Consider the following 23,927-nt stretch of genomic DNA (forward strand, 5'->3'; position numbering starts at 1 on the left):
GACACTGGCACCAATTTCATTTAGCCTCTCTCCAGAATAGGAAAGACATGAGAAAATGCAAAATCTCCAAATCAATTATTTTATTTTCAGGCTCTTTAACAAAATTTTATGAGAGGTGCCAATAAATATGCCGGACTATGTGTGTGTTAAATTAGAATGTTGCGACTTTTTTTTTATCATTAATGAGTCTTGATGTATGTAAGATATTGGAATATGATCATTAAACTGGAGATCTAAGAAACTAAGAACTGAAGCATTGACTAACATTCAGAGATTTAATTCACAAATGTTCACATACAACCAAATAATGTCAGCCCTGTCGCCCATTTACCATTTTTTACCCATTTTCTGTGTGCTGTATAGAGAATTTTTCATCTCTCTATGTTTTCCTTCCAAAAGAGTTTTCTATTTACGTTTAAAAAATATACATATATATATATTTTGTGTTAGAACACATGCTATTAACACAATACTATATAATGAAAAGCTCTGTAAACCATGGAGAAGGCTAAAGAAATAGCATACTTTTTGTAGCATATAATAAATCTGCAATAAGTTGAGGTCTTGAGCCTGCTGGTCATGCCTAAACAAAACATTAGTGAATGTTTGATTTAGATATAGACTGATGGTAGCATTTAATAAAAGCAGACAAACTTGAAAGGGGCTGGTTACTCCTTTTACTGGCACATACTGATGAGTAACCACACAGAGAAGCCACACTTATTGTGCCTAACATTACAATGATAATGTGTCATTTGTAGACACTATAAAACTTGAGGACAACATTAATCATTCACCAAGTATAACTACATTTTCTGCCTCATTTTTGCCCCCAATTGAATGGGATAAATATTGTTTATCAGACTTGAGTTCCAGACAGCAAGTCACAGTAAAGTCTTGAATCTGTACAGTGCAAGTCAAAATCAAGTCTGAAGTCTTCTGAGAGTTAAATGTGACTTTTTACCATGTTTGATATTCCTGACCAAAGACTCAAATTAGTGGACTTTTACTAATAGTGAGGAACAGTGCTACAATAAATACATGCTGAGGCCACCTCTACCTCTATTTGACTATGATTTTTAATAAAGTACGATGTGTACTTTCAATTTGTATGTTTTCTAGCCACTGCAATCCAGGATAGTTTGTAAATATAATTGCTGTGCTTGACATTGTAAATTGTAATCTACAATTTAATCAGTGTTATTTAATTGTGAACAAGAAAATATTACTGCTGCCACTTAGTCAGTCTAGAGCTCAGGAGGTAGTCGAGACAACTTGTTTAAGTTCAAACTAAGCATTAGGATAAGGACTAAACAGGGATTAAAGTAACTTTAAATGCATTTAGCAGTTGGTTCAAAGTATGTGGAACACCATCAGTGAACAAAACGTCAAAGCTTGAAGCAGATGTGCTAAAGCTTCAGAAACCATCTCCAGATGCTACTCATGCAGCTAAGAACAGGAAACTGAGGCTACAATTCCTAAATGCTCACCTTAACTGGAAAGTAATAGATCCGGAAAAATGTTTCCTGGTCTGATGGATCTGAATTTCAGTTGCAACATTAAGATGGTACATCCAAAATTAGTTGTAAACAATATTTTGTGGCACAGTTTGGCCACTTTAGTACCAAATGATTATCCTTTAAACACAAACAAGACAGTTTGTTATTGTTGGTGTCCAAGCCCATCCTTTCATATCTGAAGTGTACCCGTCTTCTGATTGATAGTTTTTGGAAGAAAAATGCACCATGTCATAAAACTCTAATCAGCTGAAACTGTTTTGAGTTCACTGTATTCAAGTAGCCTCCGTTCCCTAGATCTCAATCAAACATGGCACCTTTGGGACATTGCTGAACAGGATATTAGCATCACGGATGTGCAGCTGACAAATCTGAAGCATCAAAATCTCTAATGAATGTTTCCAACACCTTGAGTCTATGCAACAAACAATTTTGTCAGTTCTGTAGGCAAAAGAGGGAGTCAAAAATCCAGAGTGTGCCTGATAAAGTGACTGGTTAGTGTGTGATGTAGTCAAATTTAGAAAATACAACAATTATAAATTAACATAGTACTGTAACTGTCTGCTTTCAGATTCTTAGTCTTGCCCTGGTGAGCCAGATATAAACTGTCAGGTACAACTGCTCGGGAATCAGTCCTGAATGAGTTTCCGTGACTGACGTCAGTGCATGCGCAGGTACCAGGTTAGCAGCTTTTATTTAACAGAGGAGGCGGTGGTGTGAGGGGGAGCATTGTTTGGTTTACAGCTGCGTGGTTGTGAATCATTTGCGACAGACGCCGGGAACACCTAACGCGGAACGCAGCTCTCTCCATTTTCAGGCGGACTCTGCATGTACTTGTCCACTCGCTGAGCTCCCTCCGTCTCGAATGACGCGCGCACACGCGCACAAACGCAGAGGAGGTTAGAAAGCCTGGTGGCAATAATTAGATTCAACGCTCCATCCTTTGTCCATAACCTGCTGCTGCGTCTTCTTTCACCCCCCGAATAGGCTGCGGGCGCGCACACAGAAAAAGTTAGAGGATTTTTTTTTTCTTCTTCTTCTTCTTCTTTTCTTTTCTTTGGATCCACTTGGAGATGCCGCTATGTACCTTTTGTGGTGGCGGAAAAAATAAAACATCTGTGGGAAACTTTCAAATGAGGACAAGCTGGAAACAAACAAACAAAACAAACAAAAAAAAAAAGCCGAGGAAGTGGGAATCTTTCATTTTAAGCTCCGCACGGATACGCAAATGAGTTTTTGTAACAAAACAGACACCAGGCGACTTTTATTCAAGCGACGTCCAAATTAATGGATCCTCACTATAACTGATATTGTCAGCTGGTTTACGTAAAACTGCAGGTACTTTAGATCCACCAGCGTGGCGTCTCCTTAGTTACAGCTTAGTTTATTTCCCTATAAAAATGTTAAAATACCAAAATAGGATTTTGTATTGTTATTGCGATCAAACCTTTCGGGGTACAGCTACATCATGCTTTAACTTCATCCCACACTAACATCACATCCCAACTTTCATCAGACTTCAACAAAGTATGATTCCCTCCACCACCTCGGACCATAATCCACCCCCTCCTCCCTCCTTTTCCATATATCTGCATATTTGCAAACACTCGTTTTTTTTTATTCGCACCTACCAGAGCAGATTCAAACAGAAGGGAGGGCTCCCACAGTCCGAGCGGTCCGTGTCTCTCCCAGCCTTTCCGTGGCGAATGGTGACAAAAAAAAAAAGAGAAAGAAAGAAGACAAGGAAAGACAGGGGCACAAAAAGCTTCTTTTTCCAAAGACACAATCCTAACCCTGTGCCTGCTTGTTAGTGACAAACGTGAAGAGAAATTAAATAAAATAAAATTCAGATTTTGCGTCGCTTCAATGAGAAAAGCGCACTTTCTCTGAGGCTGTGTTGAACGCGTGGGTTCCCCGAGCTTTCTCGGCGCTTGCAATCCCACCTCTACATCCCCGTTTGCAGAGAGGAACATGCAAACACATTTCATAGATTTTTGGGGCCCGGTGGAAAACCCGGAGTGGATTTCTGTGCGAGATCTGAGCCAACAGAAGCCGTTTCAAAATACAGCTGCAGGCTAGCGGGGCAAGAATACCCTCCTTTTCATCTGTTTACTCCTGTACCTAACATGGAAATGATCACTTTTTGACCTCTTATTGAAAATGAATCTCGATTACATTGATTGAATGCCAAAAACATCTGGATTAGAGAAAGTGTACAAATTAAGCCACATTGAAAATTGTCTGAAAATATTCCTCAGACCATTGTCTGCCAGTGACATAATGACTCCATGTTCTTAGCTTGTTTAAGTTTGTTGTAGGACCATTCTCTATGAAAAGTGGGACCCTTATGGGCTTTAAATCCGTTTCCTATTTTTTTTCTGAATATTCATATTAAATGGATCAACACCTCAAGGGATCAAAATGCACAAATGGGTCCTATATGAAATGGACAACAGTATGTGTCTGCATGTATTCAGCAGTGGATGACAGTGTCTCACTACGTAGCTTGACCTCAGAAGCGCTACTTTCAGACAATTTTTTGAAGTGTCTGTTTAATGTTTGGCGATTTGAACAGCTGTTTCTGTCGTAATCTACCTCTAAAGTTACTAGTTTTATGTAGGAATAACGTCAAACACAACTTAACCATATTCTAGTTACAAGTCAGTAAATCAGGCAGATTTCTCAGTTGCTACTTAGCAACAAAATTAATTACTTTTAGCAAAACAAGCTATAGTAACAGATATGTGTTCCTGAATTTTATGCAATCATACACTGAATAAACATGTTCACCAATGGAGGTTTTAGTTGTACTGATCTTTGGAAATAATTTGAGAATGATACAAACTGCGAGAACTACATAGCACAAAACAAACAAACAAACAAAAAAGAAACCTGTGTAATTGAACTAGTTTTAAACGACAGCCATATTGGATTTTGAGATTAGGTTAGTGTGAAACTCATCACAAGGCTTTCTTGTCTTTCTTTTCCAACTTGGAAATGAGATATTTTTTTTGAATTCACAAACATGCTGTACAAATGAGCAGGACTATTTTATTTATTTATTGTAAAAAAAATAAATAAAAAAACAAGACAACAAAAAAAACCAACACTTTCTGTTGTTTTGCATTTCTTGACAGAATGGGGCTGCTTGAAAAACATTGTTGGTAGAATTTGATCCAGAGTAATTTTATTTACACTATACATGTTGACAAGTATATAAGTTATGCAAAACATGTGTGTTATTGTTTATCTTTTGTTATTTCTGCTGCTTCTTTCTGAGCTGAAAAAACATTCTATGCAAAAGTCAGTTCATCACCTCCACAATTCTTACCCCCACTGTGTAGCAATCTTACACTCCCCTTTCATTCTTTATTACTTCCTTTTCATATGCATAAATAATCCATTTTGTACTCACTGCACTTAAATTGTTGTGTATAAGTCTGTTTCCTTGCATTTAGATATTTTCAGAAGTTATGGTGATAATTAAGCAAAAGAATGCTAAAATTTTAGGTATTATTTAGTTAATCAAACTTTTTTTTCCAGAAAACGTTTTTTTTTACGCCGCATTTATATTTACTTTGGAACAAGTTGCTTTTAATATATGACACATGACTCCTTATCACACCTGAAATGACTCTGAGAGACCTCCTCCGGATAGACGGAGTCCTTTGTTACAACAGACAAAGAAAAGCTTACAGACGATTCAATTAAATCATTTGTCATCAAAGCAGGTACAAAAGTTTCCTGTGTTAGGTACAAATTGCTGCATGTTGGGAGACAAAAATATCTCAATAAAAAACAGTTGCATTTCAATGACTATAACTTTAAAAAATGACAAAGATGCCCATGTAATCACAATTCTTGTTTGAGTTGAGGCCCTGACCAGCTATTTCTATTCCAAACTAATTAAAATGTATGGAAACAACTATTTTCAAAAATTTGAAAAACTGTAACTGAGTAGTTCAAATAAAGTTCAAGGTGCAACTGGGATGTAAGATTTTTTTTAAATCTGATGCTTGTGCCCATAGTGCTCATATGAAAAATTGTAATTGTACACACAATTAATTGTAATTTTAATCACTGGGTACTAGACTTTTTTCAGTGGTTGCTTTTCATTCAACTTGTTTTGGATCGGAGGTATAAATACTACAAAAATTCAAGTATAGAAAATAGAAACTGCTGGGCTCTGGTGGGTGGTGGATTAAACCAGAGTTGAGGCACAAATTAAATCCTGCTCATAGCTTTATGCAACCTGATGAGGAAGAACGGGAGAAACCGAAAACGAAACGCAAAGCAACAACAATGTCGACCTTTTCATCCAGCTCTTAAAACTCCACTCCATTTCTTCCGACTGTCCTGTCTGCTGGCAGGCGGCCAACCCAAGTGTGTGGAAATGACACCGCCAGGGCGGCAGAGATTTTCCTTCATTTCTCTCCTTCCCGATCGCAGACTGGCTGACATTGGCTAGAAAGTGGAGCAGCTCGTCAGGGACAATCAATGCGAATCGATCGAGCTGCGCGGCTGAGGCTCCAGAGCTGGAAAATATCGCGGCAGTTGAAGAGAGCAAAAGAGAGAGAGAGAGACAGAGAGAGGGAGACAGAGGGAGAGAAAGAGGAGGGGGTGTTCAACTCAACTCTGCCCGTAGCCAACAAACATCCCTGCAAATAAATGCGCTCTGACCCTCATAAACATGACGCTCACTATGCAAACACGGGAGTCAAAAAGTCACTGCGTGCGTAATTACGCACGGGATTTGAGTTCCGAACGTACTTACAGTGAAGGTTATTTCACGTTTATGACCAGATAACTAGCTACAATAATAGAATCTCTCTAAACTGCATTTATTTGTATGGTTGAACATGTTTGATTCTGTTTTTGAATTTATTTCAATAGTTTGAACAGGTGAATTAAAAAAAATGTAATTTAAAGTTCCTAAAACCCATTTTATTTAAGCACATACTATTGTGGTTTTGTTTCCTAACAGAATATAAATAGATGCACATAAATACCATGAAATCATCATGGGATTTTTGAATTTTGCATCTCACACTCAGGCGTATGTGAAAAACTTTACATTTTCTTAATTGTACAGTTAAGTTTTTTGATTTTTAAAAAATCTTATTAGCCTTGAGTGGACAAAAATTGTATTCCAATGGGTTTAGTAATGCTTTAAACAACTCAAGTAGACGTGAAAGTGTTAAATAGTTGTAGCAATTTAGTGATACAGACAGAAAGTTTTGCAGATTGTGATATCTTCAACTAATAAAATGCAATTTATAAAACATAAATAACATCATGGTAAAATTACAAATTAAGACAAAAGAAGCACGTGTTTCCTAATTGCAATTTATCACAAAACAAGTCTTGTGACACCAATACCTACAGTAGTCAACGTATTTCTTTAAACAATGCAAACTACTTCCATTGATAAGAGATGGTGTAAACATTTATTTGCCCCCTAAAGGTTAAATTTGGGTCAGCAGGTTGAAAGTAAGTGTAACTGAGTAAAAGTAACTCGTTATTACTCACCTTGCTACGTTTGTGCCTTATGGTGGTTGGATTTGTTTGTGAGATAAGATTCCTTTTGAAGGCAAAAGAAGGTTTGAAGTTTTCACGCTCTAAAAAAAATCATTTTCTTTGAGCTGTACAGTCTGAACCATCAGCCTGTACAAAGTTTAGGAAAAGAGTATTTAAATAGGCTAGAATTATGCAGCGTTCCCTGATAAAACAATCTCCATGAAAAGCTCTAAAGGACCGATCAGTTAGTTGGAGAGGAACGAAAACGTTTGGTTGTAAATGTTTTCCCTTCTTAATGTTCAAAATCTTGATTATGTTTAGAGGATGATCCATTTCTCAGACCAACTCATAAGAATTTGAGTTTTTTTATTATTGCTGAGTTGCACTGAGACATTTGTAAAAACATATTATTATTGCATATTATTGCAATATTATTGCATATTATTGCATTTATTTAATAATGAGAAGATCCTTTGTTCCAGAAATAATTGACAAAATCTCTAGTGGCTCAAATGTTAGTTACCTTTAAATAAATATAATTGGATCATTTTTATATTGATTATTTTTTAAATTGATCATTGTTTCTAATCCACAGATTTCTGTTTCTGCAGGGAATGAATATTACAAGATAGATGATCATCTCTTTTAGAACCTTCCCATTTGGCCGTACGAGGATCCAAGTTTGACTTGCACAATGCGAGGTAAAGATGTGGGTGATTGGTTTCAAAACCCCCAGATAGCATGTTGCACTCACCAAGTCTCCATAACAACCATTAGCTGTTATCTACATGCCACCAGTTGTTTGAAAGTGATACCATGAAAAACCTTCGGTATATACACATAACAAACTAAGCTATTTTATCAATGCATTGCTTCAAGCTGCCTGATATTTTATGTACTGTGGCTTTTCAGATCACTTCCCAGCCATGCTGACATCATCAAAACCTGCAAGTGACTGGCACAAGTTAGGTGAAACAACATGCTCCCTCCCAGTGTGAAAAAAAAGTGAGTTAAAAAAATATTAGAACAGCAACAGAAATGTGCACATTAGTTTGGTCCTTAACACGCACTTCCAGAAAACTGCAGATGAAAATGCAATCCCCTTGCTTATCACTTTTGTTTTTTTATTCCTTCTAATGTAAATTTGTCCACTCATGCACAAAATGCTGTCCCTATCAGCCATTTAAGATAAAATAAGCTATACTGTCTTTACTTCCATTGGTGTTTGTCTTTTAATTAGCTTATGCTATAAAAACCATGATACAAGCATGAAATGAATTTATCTACAATTTGAGTAAATGTATCTTTGTTTTAGCCATGTCTGTGAACCTTAAGACTAATGCCTGTGAATTGTAAAACAATAAGGTTTTTATTCTATTCTATTCTATTCATTTTCTATTCTATTCTGTCCTCAATCTAGTCGGTTTTCCTAGAACAGGAAAACTTTTTACTTTGCAATCTGCAATCATCTGTGCCTTTCATAGGTTTAAAAGGGGGTCAGAAAGAGACAGCAGGGGAGGAAAGGAGAGTCATGCGTGGATAGATGGGTTGGAAGGAGCAGCAAGCTGTGACTCTTGGACATGTTCTGGTGGGTGCGCTGAACCCCGGAGGCTGCAGCCACACTCGGCTCTTTGTGTTTTCGTTCTGCACAGCCAGGCACGGTACTTTCCTGAGCCGGGGAGGAGGATTAGCGTTGCATGGCCTCCATCCCCAGCTGCACACATGACCAGCGCTGCAGGAAAGCCCCGCATGATGGCCCAAAAAGAGGTACGTCAGGGCTGAAGGGAGCTGGGAGAGGCAAGGAGCGACCAGCTTTCTTTCGTCCATTACTGCAAAATGTTGTGAACTTTTTAAAGACTAATCATTTAAAATAACATGCTTCTTTCTGGAAGTGCAATTTAATGTTGATTTTTCTCCCTAAAGCAATCTGTTCCCCTTTTATTATTACTACTTGTGCTGCAACATTTTTACCGCATTAGTTTATGTCATCACACTATTCTGTCAGTTTAGCAGCAATAAATTGCTCCCTTTGCAGCAAATAAAGTTTCCAAGGAAAATTCCCCGGGAGTCTCAAACCCAACACACATGCTTGACATGTTGGCTGATCTTCTGTAAAATAATACCCAAATTTATTTAGAGCATGTGGTCCAGCAACCGAGTATTTCACAACTCATCAAGAGATACTTCTTTTTTAAGAATAGCTACAGAATACTCGTAGTCAGCAAAGAGTAATCACTAAAAAGAAAAAAAAAAAACTTCCGCTTTAATTGTTTTCAAATGTTTGTGCCACTCTGGTGTTCACTCTACTACGAGAAAAGGATGTGGCTCCCACTGGCAGTAGCATGGCGGAACAAATACATTTTAAAGAGGCAGGCATTTGACTTGAAAGTGGTAATTTTTTCCTTTCTGTCTGTCTTTAGTGCCCTTTATTTATTTTTGCTTTATCTCAGCAGGTGACACAAATATGGCAATTTGACTTTTCAGTATTGAAAATGCTTTTCTCTAGGTTAAAAATGATCAAACATTCAAATGCACATTTTTTAATCTGTGTAGTATTTTTCTTAGATTTTTTTGGTTTCGTTTATTTGTACGTCTTTTCTTTTTTCCATAACTAACATTGTTATGATATGTGAATGTTGACCCTTCCCTTTTCCGTTTACCGTACATTAATTTGGTCTTGCAATATTTGGTTCTCTATCTTGATTATTGTTGAAGGGGAGTTGCTATATGTTAATTTCTTTGTGTTTTGTTTCTTTAATTATGCTTATAATTTGTGTATCTGGATTTAGTACCAGTAGGTATGTGTTGTTTCTTACCCCTTGGTTCGTACTTTCTTTGATCCTTATTTCAGCTACTATTTGCTCAAAAACAACCAGTGTTAATTCTAATATGTTGTCTTTTAATCATAGTGTCATAAGTAAAACGTGACTAAACTTAAGTCACAGTTTAGAAATCTGTCAGTTTTGACTTGCAAGTTTAGGGCCTCTAACAGTGACATATTTCTCCCAGCATGAAACTGAAATTATATTTTGCAATTTTTGTTTATTTCAAACAACTTTAACCTTTGCAAGCTCTTTGGGTCAGTAGGGTCCGTTTTCACTTTTTATAACAGTAAAACAAATGGAAGTCATTATTTACAGACAAATGCCAATTCTTAGGTTAAAACGTAGTCAATTTGTGTTCAACTTGTGTTCTTTCTGGTTGAAATTTCCGATAATCACAAAGCCTTAAGGATACATTTAAAGATAAACGTAAATGTTTAATAAAACTGTTCTATGTTTTTCTGAAATTGTTTTATTGCAGTCCCAAATCTTTAGAAATCTCTTTAAATCTTCCCAAGCTGGTGAATGTTAATGACTTTGCTTCTTATTGTGAGGATTTGGGTTTTTTCTGTGTTGTTCTGAGTTCTCTGTGTATTTATTTTGAGTTTTTCTGTGTTTCTGAGTCCCGTGCTGTCCTGTCTCCCCTTGATTGTTTCCCAGGTGTGTCTCGTTCCCTGATTACCTCCTGTGTATTTAGTGTCACCTGTGTCTCTGTGTCTTTGTCGGGTCCTCGTCTCATTCGACGTCTAGTCTCTGTCGTTCTTTCCACTCGTTACCAGTTGCTACCGGCGTTGAGCCCTGGCGTCCGCTCAGCCGTGCTGCCTGTGTTTGTGGACTATTTTTGGACTGTTTGGACGTTTATTTATCATTAAAACAACCATCAATCATCTCACCTGCACTTCTTGACACTTATCTGCTTTTACACTTTTATATTATTTAAGTTTGCAAACTCTAAGCATAACATGGTGCTCTTTTTCTACATAACATGGGGGGGGGGTTTCTACCCACTTCATGCTATCAGGCATGTTCAAATTTTATAATTTCTTGATTCTCCTGGTCTGACATTAACCAGACCTGGTGTGGTTAGTAAAACTGAAATAAAAAAAAGTGTGGTTAAATGCAGGTAATTCAATATTTATTATGAGGGACAATTATATTTTCACAAAGGACACTTTCACTTTTTCACTCAAATACAATTTTAATTTTAAAAGTATGATGAAAAAAAAAGCAAAAGCAGAAGAAATCTGTAGGAAGAAATTAGGGAGCAAACATAGAAAAGTAAATTAAGACCCTTTGTTCTGTCCATCTGCAGTAATCTACTGCATTGGGCAAATACAACACAACATAAAGCAGTCAGGAATGAATCCCATCATGCTTTGTGTAAGGAAAACATGATGGAAAGTGCACACAATTCCATTATCTGACTTTTATTTTGAAAACTGTTAACCATTCTTTCTTTTTAAAGTCAACTTCCTGGAGGCGTGGTTCACAGAATAATGAAATCACCTGGAGGAAATTCCCTAACCATCCACCTCATTGGGGCAGACCACTGGACTAAGAATGAGGATGGAAGTGTACTGAAGTTGAGGAAATTGACACAATTTTGCATCTTTAAAAATAAACTGTAATCATTATTGTATATTTAAGCTGTATTAGTTTGTCGGTTACCACCTGATGATGCTGTATATTTGGTGCCACCACTGATTTTCATCTTCTTTGAGGGTTGATCATCGACAAACCTTTACATATTGAAAATTTGGTTGCGTCGCACAAACACAAAGTTGATGAATTTCAAGCCTTTTTGCTCAAAAGAAATAAGCAAAGATTTCTTAGCAACTACGACAGCAGTCGATGTATACGACGCAACTGTAAGTACCAAGTGAAATAACTTGATACTCAGTGGTGCAACATTAAGTATGTAAAAGAAAATAGTTTGGGTGGAGATGTGAAATGAGAGGAGGAAACAATGTAGATGTAGGTATAAAGTAGAGCTATAACATGATCAAGGAGCAAATTGTCCTGCAGCTGTAAATAAGCAGCAGATGAAGTTCCTTTAAAGGACAGAACCGTGCATGGAGCAACATCTGTTAGAGTGAGCACATAAAGTACAACTCTGGGCTCTACCTGGGAGTAAATTGCTTGTGCTTTCGTAGATTGCCCTGAAGAAGATGCAGCCTGCTGCAAATTAGCATTTCTTAAGGTACTGAGAAGGTTAGAATAAAAAATTAAAATGTTATTTTATCTAAATTACTCTTATCTCTTCAGAGCACTTCCATAAACTTCTATAGAGACTGGCATAATAGTGATTGTAGTTTTATGTTAAAATAGCTTTAAAACATATGAGTGGACTTGAACTGACAGAAAAAAGGTTTTCATTTATTTATTTTTTTTGGTTTATACCAGCCCTGGATCTGGAAGATACCTTATACATGATTAAGAGACTTTCAACCAGCAAGTCCTTCCACAGCTGTGCCAGGACTGCTTTCCACCAAGTGGTTTTTCAAGCTGGGGTCAGACGATGTTGGTTGCCAACAGGTCACTGGAGCAACTTGTGAGATTAAGGGGAATATCAAATGTGAAATTGGGGTTGTCTGCTTTCTGTCTACAGTTGAAACCATTTCTTTCATGCATTGTTTGAAACAAGGGCTCCACAGTGAGGGACAACAAGGAGGTCCTAACTTCAAATCTCAATATGGGACATTTCTGCGTTGAGTTTGCATGTTTTCCTTCCGCACACATGGGTTTTCACCACAAAATGCTAAAACAGAATAATTGGCCTCTCTCTATTGAAGGTGAGGTTGAATGCTATTTATTTTTGGTGTCATTACTGAGCAGTGAACTTAAGCAACTTACCCTTTCATCAATTTGACACAAACAAAGTTATTTACTTTTACGACTAATAGAAGCCAAAGCCACAACAACAGCTGCATGTACTGCCACCTAAATGGTGTGACTACTTTCTCAAATGATCATGACTCACAGTAAACAGGAAAACACTGCCCCTCGTGTCAGATCCAGCAGACCAGCTGTTGTAGAGACGAAAGTTAAAGGTTAGCTCGCCATCTAGTGGTAGATATTATGCCATTGCATGTTTTTAAGCATTTGTTTTTTTTTCCTATTAAAACTCTTCTTATATTATCTTAGAAAACACCCTAGTGATTTAGTCTCTGTTATTATTTAAGGAAATAAACAGTGTCTTAATTTTATTTTAATAATGAATTCTCCAAATGATGCGTCAAATCTGGCTATTTGCCAAAAATGTTTAAACTTCATTATCTCTTTACAGGATTTAGGAGGTGCTGTTTTACGATAACTATTTATGGTAAGAAATAGTTATTTATTCATCTTGAATCCAAACATCAACATTTGAAAAACGATCAGAATAAATAAGAATTTTCACTCAGATATTGTTCATTTTTCTTTAGATTTTCACATATAGTTCGGTCCATGCCTATTCTTAGAGCTATATAAAGCATTTCCTGTCTTTTTCTTCACTTTACCGTGACATATGAGTCTTTCATATTCTTAAAAAAAAAAGAAAAATCAAAGCTTCCAAATATCAAACCAGCTATCCTGCTGATGCAGCGCTGATCGCCCAGGGTAAATTCAATAAAAAACATTCAGCTCCTGTTTGTTTCTTTGTGTTGGACAGCAGCAGGGATTTTTAGTCTGCTGTGGTAAAACTTGAGAGTTTTGTCAGCTTTTTATTATTATTATTATTATTTTTACATTTCATAATCTCAAAGGAGCAGAATGTAGCACTGTGTGTTCCTCCTATAATAAGGGAATTTATTATGACACATCAACTATGTCATTAAGAGAGAGAGAAAAAAAATGCCTTTGGTGCCGTTAAATTTCATTTCAAAACTATTTTACACTTGTTAGAAAAACTCCGTTCAATGTGTGAAATACCAGGCATGATGGAAAATCAACAAGGCAAAAAAAAAAAAAACGGAACTCAAAACTGTTAACAAAAGCAGCTTTGTGGTCTCAGCTTTAATTGCCAAGAGCAATAATTACTAAGCATCACAAGCTCTGAAAAGTCCTCCTCATGTTTCAGAGCAGCTGTTATGCGGCTCACAGTAATGACCACACAGATGCACAGTTATTACACGTGTCTGGTAAGCTCAGAGTGGGGAGAAAATTTGTGGCAAAATCTTAAGTAAAGCCCAAAGATTTCCAACAGGTTGAGGTCAGAACTTTGACCAATCGTGGCACCAGATTTGGTGCTACAAAGGAGCTTCCTATATTCTTGATGGTACTCTGATGGGAACTGATCATACAGTATATCTCTCTATAACATATTCAACATAACCTATAGGCACCTAATGAATAGTGTGCCTAATGAATACAGAACATGGCAATCTCTGGCATCACAGGAAAACAAGTCCATTGCAAACCATTTCTTTAGAGATAAAACTGGTCTGTAATGTCAAAACTCAATGACACGTAACAAAGGGAACTGTTTTCATTTAGTTTCAGATGTCTTTGCAATACCAAAAATGTGCTTGTTGTTGTAATTGGGGACAAATTGTTGAAAAATCTGTCTTGAACCAGGGTCCTGCAGACTTTTTCGAAAGGTCAGTGGTTCAACTGCACCCCATTTCTCATGTAGTTTTATTCCAATAAGACAAGTTAAATTGTGTTCACAGCTCACTAATAAACTAAAAATATCAAACACTGACATCATCTTAAAGTCTAAAGCTGTGTATTTCAAATGCTGCTTATATAAAAACTATGGTTAATGGCCCTTTTCTGTAACTTGGTGGAGCTCTGCCCTCTAGTTCTCCTCACTGACCAGTGCTAAAAAAAGTGATGCAACATCACAAAAAACCCCAAAAAACTTCCATGTTGATTCTAAAACATGACGGATATTTTTTCAGAATTGATTTTAATTCTGCCAGTATGTTTGATTGACGTTTGATATCCTGTTGGCACGTCTGACCCAAGCAGTCACCTTCGGATGAAAATAAAAAATTGTATTGAGGAGAAAACTTTTACAAAAGAGAGATTGAAATATATAACAACAATGTCAAGTATTTTCAGACGAGTCAATGTGAGGCTTTGAACAAGTTTTCAGGAACTTCAGTATCATGCTGGGGGTCTGTGCAAACTGGTGGGAGTAATGCCAATGGGGGACGTTTAAAACTTGGACACAATAATATTCTTAAGAAGAAGTCCAGATACCTTTTGCTTAAGTTCTTAGGATTGACATGTTCTGGATAACAGCGTCCACACCAGTGACACATTTGGATTTCCCAACAGGACAATGATTGTAAACACAACAAACACAAATTAAAACTAGTTTGGATTGTGGAATGGATGGAGCTGTAAGCTTCTGTACTGGTTCCAGCCTCTACTCCAAAGTGGTATCAGGAACCAACTAATTTAAATTCATTCTAATTCTGATAACTGGAGTAGTGAAGTAAACAGCAAGAATTATACATGACGTTTGTTGACAGCTTTAAAAAGAAAACCCCTCAGTTTTTAGTTTTTTATCACGTTTGTTGCCTTTGTGTTTTACACACAAAAAAAAGAATGGTTGAAATGCCTCTATTGTAGACCTACATTGATAAAACTCTAACGAACTCAGATGACTAGATTTTCTGCTTCAGCTGAGTCCTTTAAAACTTATCTTGAGGAACTTTTGATGGCCTCTGCTTGACTGATTTGCCTTGCAGACAGCTGAACCAACTCCATAGGCCAGAAGTTTCATACTCTGCTAAACTCAATCTGAATGCTAATTGATCCAAATTGCTTCGATTCGTGAAAATTACTTTCAAATTATTTGCAGGGGAAGTATGTTTTACAGTTATTCTGCACTAGATTGATTTTTAATCAGTTTTCAGTTAACTATAATTATAGCTTGTCCTTCAGTTCATTAGACTAATAGACCATTAAATGATGTTGACGTCCAGCCAGTCAGTGTTTGGCATTGTGTGGTTTCCAGTTTCAGTGCATAATGCAGTCAAATAAATCAGGTAAAACATTTGTCTACTCTGTTGCACCACTTAATAGAAGAAGGTTTCCATGAAAAATGTTTCATGGAAACCTTAATTCCTTAATTCCTATCATTGGATGAACCTTTAATTCATCCAATGATACTTTGGATGAATTAAGATTGCACATCGCCTTTGTTTTGCACATTTGTAGATGTTTGTGAATATTTTTTAACTTATTCAATGCACCTCACAAATACTTTAAATTGTCACATGTTTAAATATTTCTCTGGCAAATTATGTATTTATTCGACTGTGGCATTTTTACCCCCCAGTGTCCAAATTCTGTCAAAAATATAAAACGTATATAAATTTCAAATCTGTTCAAAGTGTTTATATTTTCAGGGAGTGAGGGGGGTTTGGGGAATAAAAACTAGTTGGCTCAACAACAAATAAGAGCTTGTATTTGGCTTAAGTTCTTTGTTTTCTTTTGACATTAGTTTTTTCTTTAACTTTTTTTTAATAACTTTGAAAGTAAATTGTATAATATTCTTTAAAGCTCACATTTAAACACCACCATGCGTTAGTTTATGACACAACATTCCAATAAATCACATTGAAATTTGAGGTTCCCGCATGACAACAAACATTTCACTTGACGTTTTTGTCGCCACCCAGAGAAAATGATCCGCGGACGTGCAGGGTACAGAACCAACCTGCACTTACTGTGGATGCTGCAAAAAAAAAAAAAAAAAAAGTCCTCAAAATATTCAAGTCGGCCTGCAGGCTTCTCATGCTGCGCAACCACATTTCCAGAATACCAGGATTATATGGTTCTGCGGCGTGCGTGCGTGCGTGGGGGTGGGGGGCAACCCCAACTCACCCTCCATCTGATGGCAGCATCAGGCAGTCCCGTGAAACATTTGCGTGGGAGTTCCCTCCACCGCCATGTCGGGATGGTGCACATCGCTCTCTTTCTTCCTCTCTCCCTCTCTCTCTCTCTCTTTCTCCACACATCCTCCCCCACATTATAACAGCTTAGCGCGGCAGTAGTAGGTCCTGCAGCATCCAGCAGCCCAGCATCCCTCTGTCCCTGCCTGGGGAGCAGCAGTCCTACCCGGCGCGACACCGTGTGAGTGATGCCACAGCATCATCCGCATTTCGACGCGAAATAATCGAGAGTAAAAATCCCGCAAAGGAGAGCTCGGGGTGAAGGGAAATTTTGCTTTAGCCTCGAAGACGGCAACTGCCCATGAAGATGTCTAACGCTGACACCGTCTTAAACCCCACCGATCGGGTGGTAAAATGTAAGTTAGCCTACATTTTCCGCTCGGATGTGGCTGCATTACATAATATCTCAAGCGCTGCGGTTAGAGGGGGTGAGGGTGGGGGGATGTGTCCTTTACTGTTATTTTCATCGTGCCATAATGATTGATTAAGTTGCGTTGGTTGGGAGGTTATAGTGGACAAGAGAAGCTTTGATGTTGATAAACAATCCCAGGTTTCTCTGCTGCACAAGCCCTCCCCCAAGGAAGTCAGTAGGCATAAAGCACGAAGCATTGCTCAAACATATATCTGTATATAAATATGCATGCATTCCACGATCTAACTGGATCTTCTTTTTTTTTGTTTTTTTTTTTGCTGCTGCTGCTCGGTTTTACAGTAACATAGCGTGTAGGCTGTAGCAGGCAGGAGAAGTGAGGAGGAAGAAAAGCTCAGTTGGCGAGCTTTGTGGTAGAAGCTGGAGCAGTGATGCAGCAGGATTTCGTGGGCTTGAATGGGGGCAGCAGAGGAGGAAGGGGGCATGAAATTGACATTTAATGGGATATACTTTACCAGGAGTGAGTCACATTTTTATTTGATTAGGGGGAATAAAGAAGAAGAAGAAGAAAAACAAGGCATGTATGGAACTGATCGATGTGGGATGATGAGGTCCTCACAGTTGCCATAGCTCACTTGGCCCAGCTCATTTTGAGCATGCATCTGCACTGTGCATGAATGTATTTCTATAGTATACAGTCTAGTGCATTATCAGGATGGCCTAGCAGATCTATCAGCATTAGAACCACTATAGGCCCAAGATTTGAAGAAAACACAGGAATATGTGAACTGCTACATATTTGTGATAATTATCTATTGAAGCATCAAATATAAGCTTAAAGTTAACTTTTATTTTAATAGGTGGTTCTTGCGTGAATGGAAGAACAGCTGCTTCTGCTGCCCCTCACACTGCCAGATACACCCACTCACCAACAAAGCTCGTACTGCAAGCAGTATTTTTATTATATAACCAATAAGAAACCACAATACTTCACTTCTACTGTTGATTGGACACGAAAATGGGTGGAGAAGAATCTGTCAGTTCAGGTTTAAAGCCAAGATTTTTTAACTAGATATGATGAAATGTTGTCCAGATTCCATAACAGAGACACCAAAACAGCACTTTCATTTAGTGCCAATTCATACGTTGCATGGATTCCAACTTTTGTGTAGAGTAGTTTTTTTTCTGCTGTGGCTGACCCCACAGGCAGCAAAAAGCCTTATTGCCCACATGAAACACAGAAAATATATATGGACAAAGTGATTTAGTTTGATAAACCATTATAGACATACAAGGCATTCTAAAGAAAAATTTTTGACCCACAAAATTTTTCTTCATATTGCCAAGGCAGCAGCACAGTATATTAAAAATGTGTCATCATCGCAGTTCATGCAAAGTAGATATCCCAATGCAGGGACAGATCAAGGCATAAGTAAACTTGGTCACTGCTTGGTGCTTCTGGCTTGATTTGTAACCCAACAGAAATTTAACTTAGACGGGACATGTGTACTAGTTGCACATTCTAGCTAAAAGCCTTTTATTTTAGTTCTTGTGAATGCAACGTTAGAGGTCCTCACAGTTTCTGTTGTTGTCTTTAACAACAACCGAAAACTAAACCAAAGAAATAAAATATTAAGGACGGAGAGAAAAAAAATGTGTGTTAAGGATCCCCGTTACATGTCAAAGGGTTATCGTTTAAACAAATACATAAAAGTAAAATAACAGTTGTCTTATTCCTGCAGTTAGGTTTACTGGAGGTATCCCCAAATTAAATATTATTTAGGGCTTAACTTTTTTTTTTTTAAATGAACTGGCTGAAACCAACCCACTAACTTGTTTTAAAGAAGTAGTATCTCATCAATGCATATCTGATTACATTTTATTTTCTGATAGTTGTAAATGAAATATTCACATAAAGGATTCACATATTTAAGAGTTGAGCTGCACAGGGTGTTGCAGTTAGCTTATATTTCAAATATTAGTGGGTGCTAAAATACTTTTATGTCTATTTATCAGGTTGCAACATTAAAATTAATATTGCAGTTGGGGAAATGGTGTCATACTCAATGAATTAAAAATATTATTGAAAAGTTCATTCCTTTCAATATATCCATTCACAAAAACACATTATATAAATTAAATACACAAGACTAATGTTAATAAGCCTTTAATTTTGTATTTATGATTAATTAACACTTACACCTAATGGAAACATAAGATTACATTTTATCAGTAAAAACATTTCTAATGTGTGGGTTTAATGTCTGAGCCTCCAAATTATTAGATATGACTGTATACACTGCACATGACCACACTGGGAATGTAGACAATTCATTATATTGTTCAATACATAAACAGTATATGAATTAATTAAGTAATTGATTGAACAGTAAACTGAAATTGTTGCTCATAAACATGATCTTAGGACAAAACAAACAAAACCAGTGTTTGGTTGTTGTTGTTTTTTTCTCTTTGTCACAATGTTGCTCTTTGACATATCTCTTATTGTAATCTAATAGCACCTGTTTATTTCCTTTTGGATGTTGCCACATTTAAATAAAAGAGCTAAGTATGCGCGTTGTTCATCTGAAAAAGATGCTAAATCCAATGGGAATCCCAAATGGTTTTGGTGGAGCCTGGAGGCAGTATGCTGGCGTGGGGTCGCCTTTCTCTTGCTGAAAAAAAAAAACAACCAAAAAACCAACATTTATCATTATTGCAGGTAATCTCAATGCAGATATGTTTACATTGAGCAGAATGTATCAGAGACTAGCTTGTCTCTTCAAGCCCTAATCATCCATGCCAATAAACAACACCAAAACAAAGTCAATATCTTTTTTGCATTGGCCGAGAGGACTTGGTGAATTTTAACCAACATACTCAACTTAAATGCTAAACCCAAAAATGCTTTTTCCTTACTTATGTGGCACAAATTAAAACTGAAATAATGGAAAACCTGTAAGGAAATAATGGTGAGAATGACCCTCTTGAATCTTCCAGTGACGTGCGATCAGGGGAGACAGGTGAGGCAGAGCCTCACCTGTAATCATGGAAAAATAATAATGATAAAATCATTTATATAGCTATTTTCACCCTGTGGTTTGTACTATACCTATTTTTCATTTAATTTAAAAAAGTTCAGATTATTTTTTCTTCAAAATCGCTGAATTTCTGCATTTTCCCATTCAAATGCTCGGAAGCGAAGCTGGTGAGGCAGCAGCGAGCTGAGCCTCACCTGGGATTGCGCATCTTCTCGCTAACTGCACTGGCTGCCATTCTGAGAGCATGTTCGCCAATAAAATGGCTAAAAAAACATTTAATGTATGAACTGATTTTCCATAATTTAACTTATGTATATAATGTACAGTGTTTTTTGTCACCAACTATGTGCGTAACGTGTTTCATGTGCTGAAGAACGATCAAAAACGGCAGAGAACAGATTCGAGGTGAGGCAGGCAGTTCTCTTGCCTCATGGCAGGGGGCGCTCATGATCCCAGACATTGTGATTCCACAACTGCAGAGTAAGATACTGTAAGCGAGCTAGCCATGGAGCTAGCCAAACAATAAGGTCAAGTGCAGCGATATATTTATAGTTTTCTCCTCTTACCACAGCAATTAATTAATAATCGCAAAATAATACTACAACAATACTACTGCAACAGACTGAATGTTCTGCTTTTTGCGTGGGAAATATTTGAGTGTTTTTTATTGTGTCGTTGTTGTCAGTTGCTGTGGCAACGAGTCTGTGCGTAGCTGCGCTGATACCGAGAGCGACACAAGACGTGGTTTTGAGTTGTACTTTAACGGGTTTCCCCTTCGCTGTGGAGCACAGCACGAAATGAATAATATCTACATGTCCAAGTTTGATTGAGTGAACGGAAATAGTCTTTTTGCCCTCCAGCGTCGTCCACATGCGCGCAATTTCCTTACATAAAAAATAACATGCAGGGGGTCTATATTTGTAAATCTGAATATGATTAAGTCAGTGCCTCACCAGCTATGAACCTCACCGCACGTCCCTGGAATCTTCAATGTAGCTGATTTGATCAAAAAATACTAAATTACACAGAATTAGAAGAAATTGAGTAACATCGAAGGAAAATGGGGATTAACCGCATGTGATATCACCATGGCATGATTTACTAATATTGTGCGTATTATGGAGGGAAGCCATGCGATCACATGTATATCTAAGGATGATTGGCAATTTGAACAACAAAAATGACTGTTGACCAAGAGTTGAAAAAAAGTGTGAAGCAAACAGAAAGTCCATATCAGCACAGGCACACAGCCAGCTTTCTGACTGAAACGCTTTGCTTTTGTAACATGAACATGTAACACCAAAACACTTTGAGGAGTCGGAAACTCTGAACATGTTATGCATTTGTTTCAGTTTTATTACTTGTGTATTTTGTGGAAACTATCTGGCCATTTAAAATAGGAAAACATTTACTCAAATCCAAGTTCGAGTCATTTTCTAGACGCAGTGGTGCCCAAAGTCGGTCCTGGAGGGCCAGCATCCTGCATGTTTTAGTTCTCTCCTTGGTTTTACACACCTGGATCCAATGATGGCTCATTAGAGGCCTAAGAAGAACACTGACATGCTGAAAAGGTTGCTACTACCACCAGGGAGAGAACTAAAACATGCAGGATGCCGGACCTCAAGGACCGACTTTGGGCACCCCAGTTCTAGAGGCTCTAAAACATGCAATAGGTTTTGTTATTTCTTGACAGGCTTGCGGATATTCCTGTTTGTCACTTTTATCTGCTTTTCCTATTTTGGTATTCAGCTTTGAAGAGACAAGCCTTTCTTTTACAATTCCCAGAGTGCCAAATGTAAAAAAAAAAAAAAAAAAAAGAAAAAGTCATAAAGAACTTAATCAGAGTGGCATCAATTGATCAAAGTTTGCTATCATGACAATAGTGAGTTGTTATGTTCTGGTGCACTCACTATGTGAGACTGAGATATTTTTATCCTTGTGGGCATAGCTTTAACCTAAAGCAAACTAGGTTTGTCTTCAGTTGTTTTTTCACATACACGTTTGATCTGACAAACGTGTATGCGTTGGTTTCTGCTGGCCAGTACAGTTTGATGTTCTGCTGAACTGTTAGCATCAACAGGCAGGAGGCTATATTTCTACATGTGCACAATCTTTCCTCACTTTGTCACTTGTCCCTTCATCCTAAAGTCACTTCTAATGACAGCCACACTGATGAAATAGTTTGACTAGCTAGACGTAGACCAGTGTTTGCTAAATGTAATAAGTACATTTTGTTTGGAGGTTCAAATAGTGGAATATCTTACAGAGTAGACCTTGCACATGGAGGTGTGAAGGGAACCTGACACCCACCAATTCTAGTCAGTCCAATCACGTGGGACTGTACAGTATTTCCTAATAGGATCCAGGATCCCTCTTTTGCAATAATATCTATTACATATATGGTTGTTCTTATTTTTTTCAATTATTCAGCATGATAACCTGTCTTAGGAATATTTGTCAGGCATCATGAGCACAGTACAACGCAAGTTTTATTCAAAGCTGATTGAAAAATTTGTGTTGTCAGCTGCCTGACCGTGTCTAATAAATCACTGTCTCTATGTGAACCTCCAGTGCAAACTGCAGTTTTCTGGAGCACCACTGGCTGCACTCCAACACTCAACTGCTGTTGCTATTGCCACTGCCGCCACTGCTGCTGCTGTTGCCCGGCAACATACAGTATTTCATAGCTCAGCTGAGCTTGGCGCTGAGCAGAAGTCAGCTTTTCATCTCTGCACCACACATCTATATCAGTGTACTTGTATAATGTGCCTTTGCTTCTGCAGAAGGTGTTGTGGAAGAATATTACATAAGATGCAGGGATATTATATTTAGGATTTTATTGTTATTACCCATATTAAGAAGACTATTATAAAAATATAGGCTAAATGCATTTTGAGTAAATACGCAGCGAGTACATTTTTTTCTCATAGAATTAGGAATTTATTTAATAATTTTATGATAAATTGTTTTAGAAGAATTAGGAGATACATTTACAAGATTTTTACAATATAATAATCAAAAAGCAAAGCATGTTCTAATTTATGAAAGAAAAAAGAAATATATGAATATGTAAATATTGTTGTTATTTTTTTATTCTTTACTTGCATGCTTTTAATTTTTGGCTGTACAATTTGAGTGCAATGAATAAAGCACAATAGAATGGCCATATTTTATTATCAAGTTTCTTTATATCCAGATTTTTATCCAAATTTGTTCCAATTGTGGAACAAATTGTTCTAAATTGCTAAAGCTGTGGTCAGTGTATTTCATTAACATTAAGTTTCAATGTCATTTCAGTTTAGTAAAAAGCAAAGAATAAATAAAAATCTAGAAATAAACAATATTAAGATTGCATTGCTGTTGGACAGAGAGACGTTGTGGTAATCTACAGTTGTATGAAGTCAGAGGTCCTGCAATGGCACTGGATTAGAAAATCACACTAAATTTGTATTTACTGACTTTTATCAGATAAAAAATGTACACTGCTATTTAACGAAACATTTGCAAGAGTTAAAGTTCAGACAAATATTGTTATTGTTTTATTCAACATAGTATGCTAAGACTATTTTGTGAGCTTTTTACTTGTCACTATGTTTGCGCTGGACAGTATCTGTGAATATTTCCTCAAGAAGTGGACGTTGGAGGTGGTGCACCAAAAATAATTTTTCTGTGTGAAACATGCTGAGAACAGAGTAACTGTAACACAGAGTAACCCTTTGATGTGAACGTAAAGTGGTGTAAAAAAAAAACAACAAAAAAACATTGTAGTG

At 37.1% G+C, this 23,927-nt stretch overlaps 2 protein-coding genes across 4 annotated transcripts in view; one reads left to right on the top strand and one right to left on the bottom strand.

Annotated features, from left to right (window-relative positions):
• The window catches only part of cxxc5a (CXXC finger protein 5a), a 29,454-nt gene extending 25,813 nt beyond the window's left edge, over positions 1-3,641 (bottom strand). Inside the window, exon 1 of one of the 2 annotated variants that reach the window (XM_032577198.1) lies at positions 3,149-3,641. The gene's annotated coding sequence lies outside the window, so the exon portion shown is untranslated. The remainder of the gene's footprint in view (positions 1-3,148) is intronic. The other variant, XM_032577199.1, reaches the window with a different exon arrangement.
• A 12,997-nt stretch (positions 3,642-16,638) lies between these two features.
• Positions 16,639-23,927, top strand: part of ppp3ca (protein phosphatase 3, catalytic subunit, alpha isozyme) — a 205,037-nt gene continuing 197,748 nt past the window's right edge. For both annotated transcript variants that reach the window (XM_032576816.1, XM_032576815.1), the window contains exon 1: positions 16,639-17,102. In XM_032576816.1, the coding sequence (XP_032432707.1) occupies positions 17,048-17,102 (55 nt within the window). In that variant the 5' untranslated portion in view covers positions 16,639-17,047. The remainder of the gene's footprint in view (positions 17,103-23,927) is intronic.

This window comes from Xiphophorus hellerii, chromosome 11, assembly GCF_003331165.1.
Source record: "Xiphophorus hellerii strain 12219 chromosome 11, Xiphophorus_hellerii-4.1, whole genome shotgun sequence".
NCBI classification, from domain to species: Eukaryota; Metazoa; Chordata; class Actinopteri; order Cyprinodontiformes; family Poeciliidae; genus Xiphophorus; species Xiphophorus hellerii.